Genomic DNA, 21991 nt, shown 5'->3' on the forward strand with positions numbered 1-21991 from the left:
TCCAAATAAAATCTTAAAAAAAAAAAATGGATTCAGGACGGTCAGCTTTTTTTTTTTTTTTTTTTTAAGATTTTATTTATTCATGAGAGACAGAGAGAAAGGCAAAAACAAGAGACAGGGAGAACTAGGCTCCCAGTGAGGAGCCTAACGTGGGACTCGATCCCAGGAACCTGCAACCACAACCTGAGTCAAAGGCAGATGCTCAACCACCGACCCACCCAGGAAGGTCAGCTTTTGAAGTAAATATCAAATACCAAGCAAAGACATTGCCTCATTACACACCAAATATAATTAAATATATTTGAAAATACGTGTTTATTTGGATGATTGCTCTTCCCATTTTTCATTTGTCAAATGTCAGCCCTGATCATGTGGTTTTACTGAAACAATATTATCACAGCAACCAAAAATCTCGGTAAATCCAGAGGTACTAACTAAGTCCCTGGAAAACAAGGATCAGGCCTCATTTTTCTTTAAAAGGAGTGACTGATCACTTTGAGTCTAGATATATGCAAACTTTCCTGTAAAAAGAGCCATATAATAGTTCAGGCTTAATCTACATATGGTCTCTCTCACATAGTCTTTGAAATTTGTTTGTAGGGAACACCTGGGTGGCTCAACAGTTGAGCCTTCAGCTCAGAGCGTGATCCTGGGGTTCTGGGATCCAGTCCCACATCCGACTCCCTGCAGGGAGCCTGCTTCTCCCTCTGCCTATGTCTCTGCCTCTCTCTGTGTCTCTCATGAATAAATAAATAAATCTTTAAAAAAATAAATAAATAAATAAAATCTTTTAAAAAATACATTTGTTTGTTAGAACCCCTTAAAAGGCTGATTTAACTACAATTTGCCTATACCTGGTACAGATCCTACCTTCTCTGAAGCCAATTATAGCATAATATGTCTCCTTCAAAAGCCAGTAGTTCTCAACCCTGGCTAAATATTAGCATAACCTAAAGAGCTCTTATTTATTTTTTATTTTTTAAAGATTTTATTTATTTATTCATGAGAGACACAGAAAGAGAGAGAGAGGCAGAGACATAGGCAGAGGAAGAAGCAGGCTCCGTGCAGGGAGGCCAATGTAGGACTGGATCCCTAGGTCGATAGGATTACACCCCGGGCTGAAGGCGGCGCTAAACCTCTGGGCCACCGGGGCTGCCCCCTTTTTAAAGATTTTATTTATTTATTCATGAGAAACATAGACACAGGCAGAGGGAGAAGCAGGCTCCATTCACAGGGAGCCTGATGTGGGACTTGATCCTGGGTCTCCAGGACCACACCCTGGGCTGAAGTTGGCGCTAAACCGCCGAGTCACCCGGGCTGCCCTTAAAAAAGATTTTTAAAATTTGTTTGAGAGAAGAAAGCATGAGTGGGGCGGGGTTGGGGGGGCGGGGGAGCTGCAGAGGGAGCGGAAGAAGCATTTAGCAGAGAACCCAATGGGGGTGGGGGGGTTCAGTCCCAGGATCCAGAGATCTGAGATTTTGACCTGAGCTGAAGGCACATGAACCGACTAAGCTACCCAGGTGTCCCTAAATAAATAAACTTTTAATATAATTGAATGAATGGATTAAATAAATAAATAAAATTAATATTGGGGTGCCTGGGTGGATTGCAGCTCTTGATCTTGGGGTCTACACTGGACATAGAGCTTACTTTAAAAGAAAAAAATTGATATGGGCTCTGTACTTCCACCCCCAATCCTGATTTAGATTTTTATACTGCTTTAGCACTCACTCTCCAGATGGTTCTGTGAACAGTCAGGGTTGAGAACCCTGGTTATAAATATTATAGTTATTTCAGTCACCTCCAGAAATGTAAGTTTCCCCCAAGGATAAAAACCTTCCCATTTCTGTGCACTCTGGTTTAGCTCATAATCTCAGCTTGGTTCCAGACAGTTTTATTTTATTTTTTTTTAAGATTTTATTTAATTTATTTATTCATGAGAAACACAGAGAGAGGCAGAGACACAGGCAGAGGGAGAAGCAAGCTCCCTGCAGGGAGCCTGATGTGGGACTTGATCCCGAATCCCAGGATCACACCTGAACCAAAGGCAGATGCTCAACCACTGAGCCAGCCACTCAGGTGTCCCTCCAGCCAGTTTTATAATAGCATCTACCCTTCTGTGTAACCAAATTCTTATTAATAGTAATAATAGCTACCATATGACGATTACCTATCTTGTTCCTGGTACAAGGCAAAGATCTTAAAACTATGATCTAATTTATTTATTTAAGATTTTATTTATTTATTCATGATAGACACAGAGAGAGAGAGAGAGAAAGAGAGAGAGAGAGAGAGAGAGAGAGGCAGAGGGAGAAGCAGGCTCCACAGTGGGACCTCGACTCAGGACTCGATCCCGGGACTCCAGGATCATGCCCTGGGCCAAAGGCAGGAGTTAAACTGCTGAGCCACCCAGGGATCCCTAGGATCTAATTTAAACTTCACAATAACCTTATGAATACTGTTACTGGCATTTTACAGAGCTGAAACAAGTTTACAGTTTACACATTTTACAGTACTGAAACAAGTTTACAGTTGTTAAGAAACTCAAACTTGTCCAAGCAACCACATCTGAAAGGTACTGAAGCTGGTTTGAATTCAGATGTTTAGCTCCAGAACTCCTATGTGCAATTACAATATTTCAATGCTTCTTCCCTCAAGAAATAAGTCAGAAAACTGCTAACAGTTTCAAAACAGAAAATTCTCCCATTTCTAGCTGCTAATTTTTCAGAAATCTTGGAAATCTAAACTCAGGACACTGGGGCAGCCCGGGTGGCTCAGCAGGTTTAGCGCCACCTTCAGCCCAGGCTGTGATCCTGGAGACCCGGGTTTGAATCCCTACATTGGGTTCCCTGCATGGAGCCTGCTTCTCCTTCTGCCTGTGTCTCTGCCTCTGTCTCTCTCTCTCTCTCATAAATAAATAAAATCTTTAAACAAAAAAATAAAAAATAAAAAAAATAAACTCAGGACACTAATCCAGATATTTGTCCTATAGACACAAAAGAACCCTTGCTACTTATTTCAAGTCTGTATATATTCATGCACTATATTCATTTAAAAATTCAGTGCTTATGTTCCGGAAAGTGCATTTCATAAACAGGGAACAAATGAACAAGTCACTGTTTTCATGGCTTTTGCATTCAAAAACTAGCTGGTTCATTCACAAGAGCATGCAGCTTTTGTTTTGTTTTGTTTTGTTTTTTTGAGCATGCAGCTTTTGATCCTGAGGTCGAGTTTGAGACTTACCTTGACTGTAGCGATTAAAAAACCAACTTAAAAAAAATAAAAAATAAAATAAATAAAAATAAAAAACCAACTTAAGGGGCACCTGGGTGGCACACTTAAGTGTCTGACTCTTGATTTTGGCTATCAGGGTTGTAAGTTGGGCTCTGTGCTCAATGTGGAGTCTCCTTGAGATTCTTTCTCCCTCTTACCCCCTATTTTATTTATTATTATTTTTAAAGATTTTATTTATTTATTTATTTATTTATTTATTTATTTATTTATTTATTTATGACAGAGAGATGCAGAGACACAGGAAAGAGGGAGAAGCAGGCTCCATGCTGGGAGCCCGACTTGGGACTCCATCTGGGTCTCCAGGATCACACCTTGGGCTGAAGGTGGTGCTAAACCTTTGGGCCACCGGGGCTGCCCTACCCCCCCTTATAAAAAATTATTTATTCATGAGAGACACACAGAGAGAGGCAGAGACACAGGCAGAGGGTCTTTCTCCCTCTTCCCCTCCCATATCCTCTAAATAAATAAATAAATAATAAATAAATAAATAACATAAAACCAATTTGGGGGCACCTGGCTGGCTCAGTCCCTACAGGACAGGACGTTGATGGAGGAACACAGGACTAGCTGAAGACAAAGCACAAGCCTGGGCAGCACATTGACAAGTCCTTGAAACAGGCAAAGGGACATTCTTCTACAGACTCAACTGCCTCAGTGTTAATACTTTGCTAAGGGCAAAGGCAATCTTAGCCCGACCCCCAGGCTCCTGTAAGTCTACTCTAACATATAAAAATTCCGTTAGAGGGACGCCTGGGTGCGGGGAGACTGCTTCTTCCTCCCACTGTGTCTCTGCCTTTCTATGTCTCTCATGAATAAATAAATCTTTTTAAAAAATTCCTTTAGAAATTTCCTTTTACCTGTACTTCCCAAGATACGGGTTGGCAATCATCCCCCAAACATAAGACCCACCAATATATACATCTGAAGGGTCTCAAGACTCAGGTTTTATTAGACGGTAGTAAGTGACCTTTTCCCAACAATACCTAGCCCCCTCAATGTCCTGGAAAACTTGCTTCCAAAATTCCATAGAGAGTATGCTATCCCTAAACCCCTCTCAACTCCCAGGTATATAATCAGCCACTCCTCACAGGCCTGGGGCAGCCGCTCTTCCTGACCATGGGTCCTGTCCCGATCCTTTTTTTTTTTTTCTTTTAAGATTTTTATTTATTTATTCATAAGAGACAGAGAGAGAGAGGCAGAGACACAGGCAGAGGGAGAAGCAGGCTCCATGCAGGAGGGAATGCAGGACTTGATCCCTGGACTCCAGTATCACGCCCTGGGCTGAAGGCAGCGCTAAACTGCTGAGCCACCCGGGCCGCTTTAATAAACCCATAGTTTTGGGATCCCTGGGTGGCGCAGCGGTTTGGCGCCTGCCTTTGGCCCAGGGTGCGATCCTGGAGACCCGGGATTGAATCCCACATCGGGCTCCCGGTGCATGGAGCCTGCTTCTCCCTCTGCCTGTGTCTCTGCCTCTCTCTCTCTCTCTCTCTGTGTGACTATCATGAAGAAATAAAAATTAAAAAAATAAATAAACCCACTGTTTTGCACCAAAGACCTCTCAAGAGTTTTCTTTCTTCTCAGGCCTCACCCCACCAAACCTCACACACATTCCAAAACGTCATCAACATCATCTGGGTTATACGCTTTCTTGATCTCGGGGTTGTAAGTTTGAGCTGCACTTAGGTGTAGATATGACTTAAACATAAAATCTTTTTAATTTTTTTATACATTTTATTTATTTATTCATGAGACACACACACACACACACACACACACACACACACACACAGCAGAGACACAGGCAGAGGGAGGTTCCATGCCGGGAGTCCGACGTGGGACTCGATCCCCAGGTCCTCAGGATCACACCCTGAGCCAAAGACAGGTGCTAAACCACTGAGCCATCGGGGCTGCCTTTAAACATAAAATCTTAAGACAAAACAAAACAAAAAGCCCACACACACGTCCCGGGGGATCATCTATACATTATGGATCATGATTACCTACCGTACAAGGTTGTGGGGAGAATAAAATACAATCGTACTTGTGAAAGTGCTTAGTGCCTCACACATAATAAGTGCCCAGTAAATGTTAGATAGTATTGGTGTGCTCCAGTAAGACCTGAGCTGCTGGGGATATAAAAATAAATACCACCCAATTTCTTAGGCTAAGGAAGAGGGAAACGGATACAGGGGTAGGACGTGAGCCCTGGGGAGGAGCTCAGCACCGAGATGCAAGGTTGCCATAACGCCTGCCCCAGGTCTTGAGGAACGCAGTTTTGCCATGTGATGCCGCACGGTAGGTCGCGATCGACTGGCCGGCTCCGGGGTAGGGAAGGAGACAAGGAGGGGCGAGGGCTCAAGGAACGTAAACCTCAAACATCAAATGTGTGCTCTAAGAAAAAAAACTCACAAAAGCATAAAAGACCCACTATTTTATTTAGTGTTCAACGTCAAACCCAAAGTAAGCCACAATAATCAGGACAAAACTGCGGGAAGGGCCCGAAAAGCAGCAAAGCTTCCCGATGGACAAAAACAAAACAAATCAAAAAACAACGAACAGCCAGCAGAGAAGAAGGGCAAGATGGAGGACAAGAGGATAAAGAAAAAGACTCCGCAGAAGACGCATGGGTGGAGTCCGACGTAATGGAAAGTCATTCTAACGCAGGCCCTTCCGCGCTATTGGCTTGACGCTCACTCTTTTCCCTTTTCCATTGGCTTCTGGTTCCTTCAATAGATCAAAATAGCCAATCGTCTAGCAGCGTGGGTAAAGCCCGCCCTTCCCCTCTCGGGGGGCGGAGCCAGACTAGCGTAAAGAGCCCAAGGCGCTTGCGCGGGCGCGCGCTCCGCCGGTTAAAAGCGGATTCTCTCAGGAGGCGGTGTCGCGGTGCATGAATATTGATTACGCAGCGCCGCGCGGAGCGCCCGCCCCTCTCGGCTGGCCGACGCTCGCGGCTCGCGCTCGGGCTCGCGATGGGGAAGAAGTCCCGGGCGGTACCCGGCCGCAGGCCCATCCTGCAGCTCTCTCCGCCGGGCCCCCGGAGCAGCACGCCGGGCAGGGATCCGGAGCCGGAACCCGACACGGAACCGGACTCGACGGCGGCGGCGGCGCCGAGCCAGCCAGCTTCGGCGGCACCACCGGCCACAACGACGACGGCCACGGTGACTACGGCCGCCGCGGCCCCAGAAGACTCGCCTTCAGAAGGTAAAGGTGCGCAAGGGGCCCCGACACTCAGGTGGGGCGTCCAAAACTCGAGCTCGGGACTTGCGGCCTACGGCAGGGCCCTGGCACGAAGAGAAACCCGGGCGCGCGGGCTGCCTCCGCACCGCGGCCTGCTGCGTGGGGCCCGAGGGGAGGACGGCTGGGGGCCTCAGGGCGGCGGAAGGGGCCGGCGGCGCCATCTCTGGCGCAGGGCCGGGCCTGGCTTCCCGAGTCTCCTCAGCGTGCACGCTAGGGTCTGCGTGACTTAGGGGGTGGTGGTGAGAGGACGAGCTTTGCATCCGAGGCCCGGTGACCGGGAGCCTGGCCTTTTCCACACGTCCTGCGCTTTCCCCTTCGTGAAGAAGGATGAGTTCGGGAGGGAGCAAACTCATTTTATTAATGCCGGCCAAGGCGAACGTAGCTCCGAATTGGCAGGTACCCCTCAAATTCCGGGAGAAGTAGAACTGGAGGGTTCCGAAGTACTTGTTTGTTTCTCCCCGGAACCGTATTTGGATTAAGAGCAGCTGTTCAGTGCTCCTTCGAGGGCCAGATGCCCGAGAAGTCGGCGACCGTTTCCGGCGCTATCCCTGTGGTGTTGTAAAGGCCCGATCGGAGCCCGGAGATGTATTCTGTGCGTGTGTATTTTTAAAAATTCGAATTACTTCAGATGTACTTTGATGTATCGTAGTCCTGTTCTTAATGTTAAAGCCACTAGTCACGTGGAAGAGTCTAGCTCTCCGCTTCTTTATCATCTCCCCCACTATTTGGGTCAGTGATGGATTTACGCACCCTGTTTTCAAATTGGTGAAATTTAGACTTGAAAGGTCAAATCGAAGATTATGTTGTTATCTTGTTTTCTCTAGTCCACCGGCAGATTAGTTTTCTTTTGTTCCTTTTTAAAAATCCAGATGAACAGGAAGTGGTGGTGGAGGTTCCCAGAGTTCAGAATCCTCCTAAACCAGTCATGACCACCAGACCTACAGCCGTGAAAGCAACAGGTACAGTTTTGTTTTTTCCTCCCATCTTTTCTCCAAAGTCTCTCATAAGGATCAAATTGGGCTTTTATAAAAAGTATTTCATTGAACGCTTCAGTGTGGTTAAATTACACATTCTCCCATAAAATGGAAATGTAAAATTTCCGAGAATAAAAATAGCTTTTTTTTTTTTTTTTTTTTGTCTGAGGGCTTGCTGGTATATACACTTTAACCAACGTAAAATTTGTTGCTTTTTTCCCTGTACCCAAAATACTTCGTGCTACTTCTCTTCTAATGCTATTTGGTGGTTTTCTGGCTCCCCACTATCTTGGTGTTCCATGGATATCTTTCATTCTGTGCATTTTTAAATATTTATTTATTTATTTATTTATTTATTTATTTATTTATTTATTTATTTATTTATTTATTATTTTTTAAAGATTATATTTATTTATTCATAGAGACACAGCTAGAGAGAGAGGCAGAGACACAGGCAGAGGGAGAAGCAGGCACCATGCAGGGAGCCTGATGTGGGACTCCATCCCGGGTCTCCAGGATCACACCCCGGGCTGCAGGCGGCGCTAAACCGCTGCGCCACCGGGGCTGCCCATGTGCATTTCTTTATAGATCAAAATATGTTTGATACTAAATATCTTATAACTGATAATTCATTCTTTTTTTTTAATATTTTATTTATTTATTCATGAGAGACAGAGAAAGAGGCAGAGACACAGGCAGAGGGAGAAGCAGTCTCCAATGCAGGGAGCCTGATGTGGGACTCGACCCTGGGACTCCAGGATCACGACCTGAGCTGAAGGCGGCACTAAACCGCTGAGCCACCCAGGCTGCCCCTGATAATTGATTCTTTTCAGTTTGGAGTTCTCTCTGTGCTATAGGACACCTGAAAAAATAGATGCTCGTTCTACTCTTCCATTTGCTGCTTTTAAAAAATTGTTAAAATATGCTTTTATAATATAGTAGAGCAAGAGTATCTAATGCTTTCATGAAGAAGAATATTATGGTAATAGCATGTGAAACTCTCCAAGAAAAATTTCAGAGTAAGCTCTGAAATTAGATCAATAGACTACTATGATACTTTTATCCTATTGAATGTTAATAGTTTCTGTTACCAGAAGAAATAAAACCACTGTTCAAATGTTAACAGTTGCTAGAAATATGACAGTTACTGTTTGAAGCTTATCAAGAAAGGTATACACCTAAGAAATTATTTTCTATCTATGTAGTTAGTTGATTTGCAGGTTGTGCTTATTGAGGTTTGTGCAGTCAACACTCCTCAAAAAAAAAAAAAAAAAAACAAAACATCAGCAGCAGCTAAGGACTATGGCTCTGAAGAATGTCCTTGCTTCCTCTGGTTTTAAGTAGTAACAACATTTCAATAGTAGTCTGGGATAGGTCCTGTAAGTCTTTTATTCATTTATTTATTTTTAGTTAAACAACTTTACATAATAGTTATGACTTTATCATTCTGTTCCTTATCAATGATGGAATGTCCCTTATCAGTGATAGACTAATTCATGCTTGTTCATTATCAATGATGAACTAATTTTCACAGGTGTGATTAGAACTTACATACATTTCACGACTTGCTTTTCTGTCCCCTTAGCATATTTTTTTTTAAGATTTTATTTATTCATAGACAGAGAGAGGCAGAGACACAGGCAGAGGGAGAAGCAGGCTCCATGCAGAGAGCCTGATGTGGGACTGGATCCCAGGTCTCCAGGATCACACCCCAGGCTGCAGGCGGCGCCAAACCGCTGCACCACCGGGGCTGCCCCTGTCCCCTTAGCAGTATTTCATGTAGTCTTATAATGATCTGATTAATCGTAAATTAATATTGTATCAGGTACTGTGCTGTAATTTGCTTTACTAGTCTCCTATTTGAGAGCATTTGAGGTGTGTACAGCTTTCATGTATTTATCTTTTTTAAATTTTTTTTAAATTTTTAAAGATTTATTTATTCATTCAGAGAGAGCGAAGAGAGAGGCAGAGACACAGGTGGAGGGAGAAGCAGGCTCCGTGCAGGAAGCCCGATGTGGGACTCGATCCTGGGTTTCCAGAATCACACCCCAGGCTGCAGGCGGCGCCAAACCGCTGCGCCACCGGGGCTGCCCGCTTCCATGTATTTAAATAAAGATGCCAGAAGCTTTGTGTGAAAATAATTTTTGAGTTATTTTGGGGGTTATATTCTCAAAGATGGAATTATCTAGCTGTAAGATTTTTTTTTTTTTAAAGATTTTACTTATTTATTCATGAGAGACAGAGAGAGACAGAGACACAGGCAGAGGGAGAAGCAGGCTCCCTGCGGGGAGCACGATGGTGGACTTGATCCCAGGATCCCGGGATCATGCCCTGGGCTGAAGGCAGGGGCCAAATGGCTGAGCCACCCAGGCATCCTTTTTTTTTTTGTTTTTTTCCCCCCAAGATTTTATTAAGAAATTTGAAGAGGTTTGTGGCTCTTGGTATATGTGATCAGATTATTCTTAAATAATTTATGTTGTCTCTACAATATTAAATATGCCTATTTCTCCAAAATACTATGTTTAATCATTTTCATTTACTTTGCTATTTAATACTCATTGTTATTAGCTTGTAAGTGGTTTGATGTGTGTACTGTGAAAAGCTCTGAGGTGAAGAAAAAAGGAATAATTGAGGGGAGCCTGGGTGGGTCAGTTAGTTAAGCATCTGGGGTGCTTCAGGTCATGATTTCAGGGTCCTGGGATTGACCTCTTTTGTTGGGCTCCCCAATCAGGGAGGAAGTCTGCTTCTCCCTCTCTCTGCCATTCCCCTGCTTGTGTATATACACGCATGTTCTCTTTGTCAAATAAAGTAAAATCTTTTTTTTTCTATTTTTAAGATCTTATCTTTTTTTTTTTTTAAAGATTTTATTTATTTATTCATAGAGACACAGCTAGAGAGAGAGGCAGAGACACAGGCAGAGGGAGAAGCAGGCACCATGCGGGGAGTCCGATGTGGGACTCGGTTCCCGGTCGCCAGGATCACGCCCTGGGCTGCAGGTGGCGCTAAACCGCTGCGCCAGTGGGGCTGCCCTTATTTATTTTTTTTGAGAGAGAGAGACAGAGCGAGCTTGCAAGCAAGAATGAGCAGTGGGGAGGGGGAAGAGGGAGAAGCAGACTGCTGAGCAGGGAGCCCTGACAGCTCCATCCTGAGCCAAAGGCCAACACTTAATCAAACCAACTGACTGAGCCACAGGTGCCCCTAAAGTAAGATCTTTAAACAGCAAAAAAGGAATAGGTGGAGCCTTGGCTAAACCTATTGACTGTTAGATCAACTTTAAGCATGGGAAGTTACCCCTGCTTGGGGAATTTTGTAATCAAAATTCCATGCAGCTCACCTGGTTGCAACCTTTTTTTTTTTTTTTTTTTAATTTTATTTCTTTATGAGAGAGAGAGAGAGAGAGGCAGGGGCAGGCTCCATGTGGGGAGCCCGACTCAGTCCCAGGTCTCCAGGATCAGGCCCCAGGCTGAAGGCAGCAGTAAACCTCTGAGCCACTCTGGCTGCCCTGTAAGAAGTGTTTTTATGTAAAAATACAAATTTCCCATCCTTTCTTCCTTCCCCCAACCTTACCCCCCCCCAAAAAAAAAATCAGTGTTAATACTAAAGTGCAGATTTTTTTCATACAGAAGGGTCTCTCTCTCTCTCTCTCTCTCTTTTTTTTTTTTTTTAAGATTTTATTTATTCATGAGAGAGAGGCAGAGGGAGAAACAGGCTCCATGCTGGGAGCCGTGGGACTTGATCCTGGGACTCCAGGATCACGCCCTGGGCCAAAGGTGGCACTAAACCACTGAGCCACCCAGGGATCCCAGAAAGGCCTCTTTTTGTATTACTACTCTTACAAGGCTATTATTATCTCTTGTTCAGAAAATCAGAAAAGTTGACTGATGTACCCCAAAATGATGAGAAATAAAATATTTGGTAACCGGAAAAGTGGAACACTGTCAGATGTCCACTTAAAAATCTTCCTAATCGGGATCCCTGGGTGGCGCAGCGGTTTAGCGCCTGCCTTTGGCCCAGGCTCCCGGTGCATGGAGCCTGCTTCTCCCTCTGCCTATGCCTCTGCCCCTCTCTCTCCTCTCTCTTTGTGACTATCATAAATAAATAAAAATTAAAAAAAAATCTTCCTAATCATTTTTTTCTAATCAGTTTTAAATATTTTAGAAATTAGTATTTTAGTGTAAGGATTTAATTACATACTAAAACTAATGAAGGCAGGATTTAAATGACTGAAGCAATGAATGTGAACTACTATATGAAGCAATTTATGTTTATTTCTAAGTGATCCCATGAATTGATCTATGGAATTATGATAAAACTGGATTTTATCTACTTCCTGATAAATCTGTTCATTTGCCAAATACTTATTGAGAACATAGAATGATACAAAGCACTGGGAAATTTAGTCTTATTGATAGCTGAAAGCTTAGCTGGAGTTTAACATTTAATGTACCTATTATAATAAAATGATCTATAAAAAGAGCATAGGTGCTTGCTTAATTGTGCCACAGGTGGTACAAAAAGAAATAACATACATAGCACAGCATTACAGAGGCCATACCTGATACCTCTTGAGTTTAAGGAAGACATTGATGATTGGTTCTAGCTGGATTTTTGTTGTCTGTTTTGGTTCTAGCACTTTGAATTCTATTATGATTTGATGCTTCTTGTTTGAAATCATTCAGAATGATTTTAATTTTAAAAATTTCTGTTTCTGGGTGCCTGGGTAACTCAGTCTATTAAGTGTTTGACTTTGGCCTAGGTCATGATCTCAGGGTTGTGAGATGGAGCCCATCAGGCTCCATGCTATGTGGGGAGTCTGCTACTCACTCTGTCCCCCTGCCCCTCACCCTGCTTGTGCTCTTGCTCTCTCTTTAATAAATAAAACCTTAAAATTTTTTTTAAAAACTCATTGTTTTCATCTACTAAACCCTAATTGCTTGTTTGAGATGGGCAGATAAAGCAACAAATTCTAAAATCACGATTTACTATGTGCTTTTTTTTAAAGATTTTACTTATTGTTTTTAAGTTTATTTTTTTAATTAAAGCTTTTATTTATTTATTCATGAGGGACACAGAGAGAGAGGCAGAGACACAGGCAGAGGGAGAAGCAGGCTCCATGCAGAGAACCTGATGTGGGACCCGATCCTAGGTCTTCAGGATCATGCCCTGGGCCAAAGGCGGTGCTAAACCTTTGAGCCACCCAGGGATCCCCTACTATGTGCTATTTTTGACAGAGTATGAGGCTAATTGAAATTGAGTGTGTATTTTGAGAAGGATGTCAAGCGGCTATGTGGATGATTTTATTAGCTCTAAATGCATAATGTAATGTATATCTTTCTGGTAGTTCAGTGATGATTAATTTTGAGGTTGTATTCTAATCTGTAGTAAATGTAATCTCTGGGCAGCCCGGGTGGCTCAGTGGTTTAGCGCTACCTTCAGCCCGGGGTGCGATCCTAGAGACCCAGGATCAAGTCCCACGTTGGGCTCCCTGCATGGAGCCTTCTTCTCCCTCTGCCTGTGTCTCTGCCTCTCTCTGTGGGTCTCTCATGAATAAATAAATAAAAGCTTTAAAAAAAATAAATAAAAATAAATTCTCTTTAAAAAAAAATGAAATCTCTGAAGAACCATGTCTTTTTTTTTTTTTTTTTGGAGTACTTCTGGGGCATACTGGCATTGTTGTTAAGGATGTTGTTTACCATTTTATTTCTAGGAGGTCTGTGCTTACTTGGTGCATATGCTGACAGTGATGATGATGAGAGTGATGTTTCAGAAAAACCAGCACAGTCTAAAGAGGCGAATGGAAACCAGTCAGCTGATATTGATAGTACATTGGCCAACTTCCTAGCGGTTAGTGGTGCTTTTTGGATTTTTAGTTACTGAAGCCACTTTGGGACCTGGATCCCAGGTGGTTAGCCTACTTTTCTCAGTCTCAATGTCTCCCTCTCCCTTCTTTTCCCTTTCCATCTCTCTTCCTTAGTCCTCCCCACTGCTCTCTTCTCTTTTTGTAAAGCTTGTAAACAGAGGGGGAAAATGGATAATTAAAGGGTTTGGGAGGTTTTATGTAATTGGAAGATGAGAGTTTTGATTCAAAAAGTTGAGAACTGATCACGTAGAATTTTTTTTTTTAATGGTGATTGTCATTTCCTGTTTTCTGGTTTTGAGGTTATTAATGCATCTGTTAATGTTTTCATTCTAAAGGAGATTGATGCTATAACAGCTCCTCAGCCTGCATCTTCTATAGGAGCTTCTGCTCCACCTCCAACTCCACCTCGACCAGAGCCAAAGGAATCCACAACATCTGCCCTTTCTTCTACTACTTCAAATGGAACAGACTCAACTCAAACAGCAGGGTGGCAATATGATACTCAGTGCTCACTAGCAGGAGGTAAGTTTAATCCTTTGATTTTATTTACTTATTTTTTTATCCTTTGATTTTTTGACTTTTAATTTTTTGTTTTTTTAAGAAATCTAAAGTGCCATCTTTAAAGGTGTTGTAGGCGGCATTGAGATTCCCAAAGATGAAAGCTTGTATCCTTTAGCTTGAGACTTTAGGATTCTGGCCTATTAAATACACTATTTGAAAGATAAGGAGGACTGTTTTCTCTGAGAATTACTAGGATAATAATTGTATCTTTTGAAAAATAATTGCAAAAAAGAAAAAAAATTGCCCTTTTCACCAGTTGGAGTTAGGTCAAGTGAATAGTAAAAGCCATTGTTTTAGAAATTGGGGAGGGGAGCATTGAAAATATATTTTTGGACTATCAAACTGCTTTTTTGAGCCATGTGTGCAAAGATGATTTGAGAAGGAGTTGATCCCCAGGGGACATTTGCCAATGTCTGAGGACATTTTTGGTTGTCACAACAGGGGGTGGCAAATTGTTAATGCATCTAGTGGGTAGAATCTGGGATGCTAAACACTACATAGGACTGCCCCCACCACAAGAACTATCCAGCCTCAATCTTTTTTTTTTTTTTTTTTAAGATTTAATTTATTCATGAGAGACACAGAGAGAGAGAGAGAGAGAGACAGGCAGAGGGAGAAGCAGGCTCCATGCAGGGAGCCCAATGTGAGACTCAATCCCAGGACTCCAGGATCATGCCCTGGGCCAAAGGTAGACGCTCAACCACTGAGCCACCCAGGCATCCCTAGCTCAAAAGTTAACAGTGTTACGGAGGAACCCTGTGTTAGATTGTTACAGCTTTGAGCTGACTTGGGATAGGAGGTCAGAATTATCTGAAATTTGTGCTTTTTTTTTTTCCACTTTTAATTTATTTTTAATTTATTTTTATTTTTTTTAACGTTCTTAGTTTATTAGTCCTCTCACAAAAAATCTGCACAATCACCACAGATAAAGCCACTGCAGAATCCTTACTCCTCCTGTTGTCCAATCTCCAGCTCACTTTTTGCCAGCACCAACGTTGGCTTTTGCCGTCCCCCTCACTTTCTTCATTCTGTTTTTGCGTTCTTTGCGGTTTTTTTTTTTTTTTAATTTTTATTTATTTATGATAGAGAGAGAGAGAGAAAGGCAGAGACACAGGCAGAGGGAGAAGCAGGCTCCATGCACCGGGAGCCCGACGTGGGATTCGATCCCGGGTCTCCAGGATCGCGCCCTGGGCCAAAGGCAGGCGCTAACCCGCTGCGCCACCCAGGGATCCCTCTTTGCGGTTTTCTTGAAGTCTTTTTCTTCTTATACAGGCCATGTCTTGCAAGTCTACGTTTGGGTTCATTTTTCTTTGCATAATCCAAGGAATCATAAGTCATGCCAAAGTCAGTTATCTTGCCACCAGCATAATGGGTTCTGAATCCAAATACAAATATGACATCTGGTGTGGTCTTGTACGTTTTGGCTGTTTTTTCCCGAATTTCTTGCTTAGGTACTATTGCCTTCCCGGGGTGAAGAACAGCAATGATCATCTGTTTCCCCTGAAGCAGTCGGATGGTCATGAACTTCCTAGTCCGGATAGTTACAGTGTTCATGATGGCAGCCGAGGTTCAAGCAGCTGGGGAGGAAAAGAGTCACTTTTAATTTTAATTCCAGTATAGTTAATATACAGTGCTGTATTAGTATTAGGTCTACAATATAGTGATTCAGCAATACTGTCCTTATTCCATGCTCATAAGTGCATTTCTTAATCCCTATTACCTATTTTACCCATACCTACCTACCCTCTGGTAACAATCAGTTTGTTCTCTATAGTTAAGAGTCTTTTTCTCGGTCTGTCTTTTGTTTTTTTCTTCCCCTTTGCTCACTTGTTTCTTAACTTCCACAGGAGTGAAATCATATGGTATTTGTTTTTCTCTGACTGAACTTTGCTTAGCATTATACTCTCTACTGTCTGTTGTTGTAAATAGCAAAAAAAAAAAAATTTTTTTTAAGATTTTATTTATTCATGAGAGATGGAGAGAGAGAGAGGCAGTGACATAGGCAGAGGGGGAAGCAGGCTCTGTGCAGGGAGCCTGATATGAGACTTGATCTTGGGACTCCAGGATCACTCCTTGCACCGAAGGCAGATGCTTGACTGTTGAGCCACCCAGGCATCCCATAAATAGCAAAATTTCATTCCTTTTTTGTCTGAATAATATTCCATTGGGTGTGTGTGTGTGTGTATGTGTATATATATAAATGTCTTTATCTATTGATGGATCCTTGGGCTGTTTCCATAATTTAGCTATCATAAGTAGTGCTGCTATAAACATAGGGGTGTATATGATCCTTTCAAACTAGTGTTTTCATATGCTTTGGATAAATAACCAGTAGTGTGATTCTGGATCGGAAATTATATTTTAAATTTTTTGAGGAATCTCCATACTATTTCCCATAGTGGCTGTGCCACTTTGCATTCCTACCAACAGTGCAAGAGGGTTCTTTTTTCTCCACATCCTCACCAACATCTGTTGTTTCTTCTGTTTTTGATTTTAGCCATTCTGACAGATATGGGATAATATCTAGTAGTTTTGATTTGCATTTCCCTGATGATGAGTGGTGTTGATCATCTTTTATGTGTCAGCCATTTGTATGTCATTTTTTTTTTTAATATTTTATTTATTATTTATTTATTTAAGTCACAGAGAGAGAGAGAGGCAGAGACACAGGCAGAGGGAGAAGCAGGCTCCATGCACCAGGAGCCCGATGTGGGATTCGATCCCGGGTCTCCAGGATCACGCCCTGGGCCAAAGGCAGGCGCCAAACCGCTGCGCCACCCAGGGATCCCTGTATGTCTTTTTTTTTTTTTTTTTTTTTTTTATGATAGTCACAGAGAGAGAGAGAGAGAGAGGCGCAGAGACATAGGCAGAGGGAGAAGCAGGCTCCATGCACCGGGAGCCTGATGTGGGATTCGATCCCGGGTCTCCAGGATCGCGCCCTGGGCCAAAGGCAGGCGCCAAACCGCTGCGCCACCCAGGGATCCCCTTGTATGTCATTTTTAATTGGATTTTTTTTGGTGGTTGTGTAAGTTTTTTTTATGTATTTGGGTATTTTTTTCTTTTTTTCCAATTTTTAGAAAAATGTTTATTTACTTATTCATGAGACACAGACACACACACACACACACACAGGCAAAGACACAGAGGGAGAAGCAGGCTCCATGCAGGGAGCCTGAAATGGGACCCGATCCCGGGTCTCCAGGATCACGCCCCGGGCTGAAGGTGGCACTAAATCGCTGAGCTACCCAGGCTGCCTTGTATTTTGGGTATTTTTTTTTTTAATAATAAATTTATTTTTTATTGGGTGTTCAATTTACCAATATACAGAATAACACCCAGTGCTCATCCCGTCAAGTTGTATTTTAGGTATTAACCATTTATCAAATATCTTCCCCCATTCAGTAGGTGGTTCTTTAGTTTTGTTGATGAGAAATTTGTCCTTTTTAAGTGTTTTTAAAATTTGTTTTATTTTCTTATAGTTGGAATTGAGATGGGAGATTGGCAGGAAGTCTGGGATGAGAACACAGGATGCTATTATTATTGGAACACACAAACGAATGAAGTGACTTGGGAGTTACCCCAGTATCTTGCCACCCAGGTACAGGGATTACAACATTACCAGCCCAGGTAAGAATAGACTTGAAACATAAATTACTTGGAAGTTAGAGTCTTCTCTTTTGTTGATAGTATTTGCCTCTGTTTGTCTTGTTAAGTGTATGTGTATATATATGTGTGTGTGTACATATATACATATTTTTTGTTTGTTTTTAGTTCTGTAACAGGTGCTGAAGCTAATTTTGTGGTTAATACAGACGTGTATACTAAAGAGAAAAACATTTCTGTTTCCAGTAGTAAAAGTGGACCAGTGATAGCAAAGCGAGAAGTTAAAAAGGTTAGTTTTACCAACTTATTTCATTTGCTTATTTCAAATCTAAAGAATTTGTTACACTGGCACAGGTATAGAAATCTTCTATTGGGCCCCTGGGTGGCTCAGCTGTTAAGCATCTGCCTTTGGCCCAGGGCATGATCCTGGGGTCCTGGGATCGAGTCCCACATCGGGCTTCCTGCATGGAGCCTGCTTCTCCCTCTGCCTGTGTCACTCTGCCTCTCTCCATGTCTCTCATGAATAAATAAATAAAATCTTAAATACAAAAACCCTTCTGTTAATATTTTACAACCAGCTATGAAAAATAGAATAAATGCCGTTTTTTAAAGCTTTATTTTTTTTATTTTTATTTTTTTTATTTTTATTTATTTATGATAGTCAGAGAGAGAGAGAGAAAGGCAGAGACATAGGCAGAGGGAGAAGCAGGCTCCATGCACCGGGAGCCTGACGTGGGATTCGATCCCGGGTCTCCAGGATCGCGCCCTGGGCCAAAGGCCGGCACCAAACCGCTGCGCCACCCAGGGATCCCAAAGCTTTATTTAATCTAATGTTTATATTTAATGTGTAGCATTTATGACAGTTATCCATCCAGTTCAGTGGTTTTTTTGGAACCTTAGGGTGCCATGCTCATTGGGTCATTTGAAAGATGTGTGAGCAGCCAAGCAGGCAAGGCTTCCCATTTCCTTCTCCAGTTCAGAATAGTACTTTCAGGGGGTGCTTGACTGGCTCAAGTTGATAGAGCATGCAACTCTTTATCTCAGGATTGTGAGTGTAAGCCCCACGTTGGGTGTGGAGTTTACTTAAAAATAAACCTATACATACATATTTTTAGAATAATTTGGTCTTTGCAACTCTAGGAGGGAGGTAGACTAAGTATTACCCAAAGGAGGAAATGGGTGCTTTTAAGTATAATCACATTTCATTTTAGAATTATTTCCCTTTCCTCTAAATCACCTTTCTAGCATTTCTGTCATTATACAGAGGGTGGCTATTTATCCAGTCATATGTTGAATTGACAAAACTCAGATCTTATTTATTAAAGATTTTATTTATTTATTCATGAGAGAGAGAGCGAGCAGGGCAGAGAAACAGGCAGAAAGAGAAGCAGGCTCCATGCAGGGAGTCTGATTCGGGACTTGATCCCAGGACTCCAGGATCTCACCCTGGACCAAAGGCAGGCACCAAACCGCTGAGCCACCCAGGGATCCCCAGATCTTAATTATTTAAATTCTGCTTTTTTTTTCTATGATTTTATTTATTCATGAAAGACAAAGAGAGGCAGAGACAGGCAGAGGGAGAAGCAGGCTTCCTGCAAGGAGTCTGATGCGGCACTTGATACTGGACCGGAGGATCACGTCCTGAGCTGAAGGCAGACGCTCAACCACTGAGCCACCTACGTGTCCCTAAATTCTGCTTCTGCTAACCTGCCTTTAGATTTGGAGAATAGAGGGGAGGATATGTATGAATCCCATCCAGAAGTAGGTTCTAGTCCAATAGTACTTTCTAAAGTAAACAGTGTTCATGATACGTTCATGTGAAGAGAATGGTACAAATATATGTACTGACCTTTTGGGAGTTAGTGGTTTTTAAGAATATCCAGTGATTGAAAAATCGTCATTTCTGGCATGAACAATTGGATATATACTTGGGTGAGATTTTGTTTTGTTTTAATAAATGAGATTATTTTAATTTTCATAGGAAGTAAATGAAGGAATTCAGGCTCTCTCAAATAGTGAGGAGGAGAAGAAAGGGGTGGCAGCATCACTGCTTGCTCCTTTGTTGCCTGAGGGAATAAAAGAGGAAGAAGAAAGATGGAGAAGAAAAGTAATTTGTAAAGAAGCAGAGCCAGTTTCAGAAGTGAAAGAAACCAGTACAACAGTAGAAGAAGCAGCAACAATAGTAAAGCCACAGGAAATTACATTAGACAACATGGAAGACCCTTCTCAGGAGGATCTTTGCAGTGTTGTTCAATCTGGAGAAAGTGAAGAAGAAGAGGAACAAGATACCCTTGAGCTGGAGCTTGTTTTGGAAAGAAAAAAAGTAAGTATTTTAAAATGCTTTTTCTCCCCTCAGTACTGTTACACTCTGGTATCATTGTGCTCAGTGTATTACTATTATTGGTATGTTTTCCTTAACCTTTTTTTCTAGATAGGTTTAAGCTTACACGATAAAAACTTAAATTATGAAGCTGTAGTTCTTTTGGTTCCTGATGATGCTTTTGATAGTTGACAACTAATAAATACTCATATTGCTCTGATTTAAAGATAGCTGGATACAGTGAGTAACGTATCTTTTATTTAGTTTCTTAACAAATGAGCATTGTAAATTCTTGGTGATAACTTGGTTTTTAACACAATAAAGTATAGATTGACTTCCAGTGATCATCCATGGCATTGTTTGCAAAGTTACTACATGGGCTTTGTAAAATTAAGAGGAACCAGTAGTTTCATGTGCTTCCCTTTCAAAAAAGATGGTCCACAGGAAACTTTCCTGATTGAGAGGTTGATTTTTACTTATTTTCTGTCCTGACTTTTCTTGAAACAGTTTCATCTGCTACTTTGAGTATGAGCAAAATCTTAACAGGTGTTATGACAGCAATATCTTGAAGCTTTCCCCCTTTTGAAAAATTTTAAGCTATGGAGAGGGACAAGCTAAGCTAGACTTTATCTATTGTGTTCATGTATTGGAAAATTTGTCTCAGTGGATCTCTAGAACCTATCCCTTAGAATCTATCCCCTTCAAATTGATAATTGTTAACTACAATCATGAGTAAACTTACTGAGTAATAAAATACAAGCATATAATGCTTGGCTCTCATGGAAAAATGTATTAAGAAATATTTCTATCCTCAAAAGAATTTAATTCTTGTAACACATGGTTCTCATTCTTGGTACTCACAAATTCTTAAATGTTGATAAACAGTTAATGACACTCCAACTTTGTTGTCATGTCCATCACAGGCAGAGTTACGAGCCTTGGAGGAAGGAGATGGTAGTGTGTCAGGGTCTAGTCCATGTTCTGACATCAGCCAGCCAGCATCTCAGGATGGAATGCGTAGACTTATGTCTAAAAGGGGGAAATGGAAGATGTTTGTTCGAGCTACAAGTCCAGAATCTACGAGCCGGAGTTCTAGCAAAACTGGACGGGAGACTCCAGAAAATGGAGAAACTGGTAATACATGTGTTACATTAAACTTTCAGAGTTGAAAGATACAAAAGGGAAATCTTTACCCTTCTTTGGTTCCCTCTTTAGCAAAAAGGAGGAGATAACACTTTGAGCCTTTTATTTTTTTAAAGATTTTTATTTATTCATGAGACACACAGAAAGAGAGGGAGAAGCAAGCTCCATGCAGGGAGCCTGACGTGGGACTCGATCCCAGGTCTCCAGGATCATACCTTGGGCTGAAGGCAGCGCTAAACCACTGAGCCACCAGGGCTGCCCTGAAATTTTTTTCAATCACAATATATAATACGAAGTAGAAATCTAAAAGTCTCCCTTAATCTTTTCCCTATTCTTATTCCCTACCCCTGAGGTCTATTTTTGCTGTCCTTTACCTACCTATATCCTTCTAGAACCTTTCCCTCTATATTCATTTTCTAGTCGTGTATGTATGTATAGTGTACACATGTGCATATGTAATTTTTTGCCACAGATGAACCACATGGATTGTTAGGGGACATACTTTTTTCACTTAAAGCATTTAAAATTATTCTGTGGTATAGATATTTTCTCTTTTTTTTTTTTTTTTGATGATTAATCCAAAAATATTTATTTATTTATTTATTTATTTATTTTTAATTTATTTTTTATTGGTGTTCAATTTACTAACATACAGAATAACACCCAGTGCCCGTCACCCATTCACTCCCACCCCCCGCCCTCCTCCCCTTCTACCACCCCTAGTTCGTTTCCCAGAGTTAGCAGTCTTTACGTTCTGTATCCCTTTCTGATATTTCCCACACATTTCTTCTCCCTTCCCTTATATTCCCTTTCACTATTATTTATATTCCCCAAATGAATGAGAACATATAATGTTTGTCCTTCTCTGACTGACTTACTTCACTCAGCATAATACCCTCCAGTTCCATCCACGTTGAAGCAAATGGTGGGTATTTGTCATTTCTAATAGCTGAGTAATATTCCATTGTATACATAAACCACATCTTCTTTATCCATTCA

General features: G+C 41.8%; 1 protein-coding gene across 2 annotated transcripts in view; it reads left to right on the plus strand.

Moving 5' to 3' along the window:
* Window positions 1-6216: 6216 nt before the first annotated feature.
* FNBP4 (formin binding protein 4) overlaps window positions 6217-21991 on the plus strand; it is a 45904-nt gene continuing 30129 nt past the window's right edge. Inside the window, exons 1-8 of one of the 2 annotated variants that reach the window (XM_038563270.1) lie at window positions 6217-6501; window positions 7401-7490; window positions 13213-13349; window positions 13701-13887; window positions 17406-17553; window positions 17698-17818; window positions 19511-19852; window positions 20773-20983. In XM_038563270.1, coding sequence (XP_038419198.1) covers window positions 6264-6501; window positions 7401-7490; window positions 13213-13349; window positions 13701-13887; window positions 17406-17553; window positions 17698-17818; window positions 19511-19852; window positions 20773-20983 — 1474 coding nt within the window. In that variant the 5' untranslated portion in view covers window positions 6217-6263. The remainder of the gene's footprint in view (window positions 6502-7400; window positions 7491-13212; window positions 13350-13700; window positions 13888-17405; window positions 17554-17697; window positions 17819-19510; window positions 19853-20772; window positions 20984-21991) is intronic. The other variant, XM_038563271.1, reaches the window with a different exon arrangement.

Source organism: Canis lupus, chromosome 18 (assembly GCF_011100685.1).
Source record: "Canis lupus familiaris isolate Mischka breed German Shepherd chromosome 18, alternate assembly UU_Cfam_GSD_1.0, whole genome shotgun sequence".
In the NCBI taxonomy this organism is placed as follows: Eukaryota; Metazoa; Chordata; class Mammalia; order Carnivora; family Canidae; genus Canis; species Canis lupus.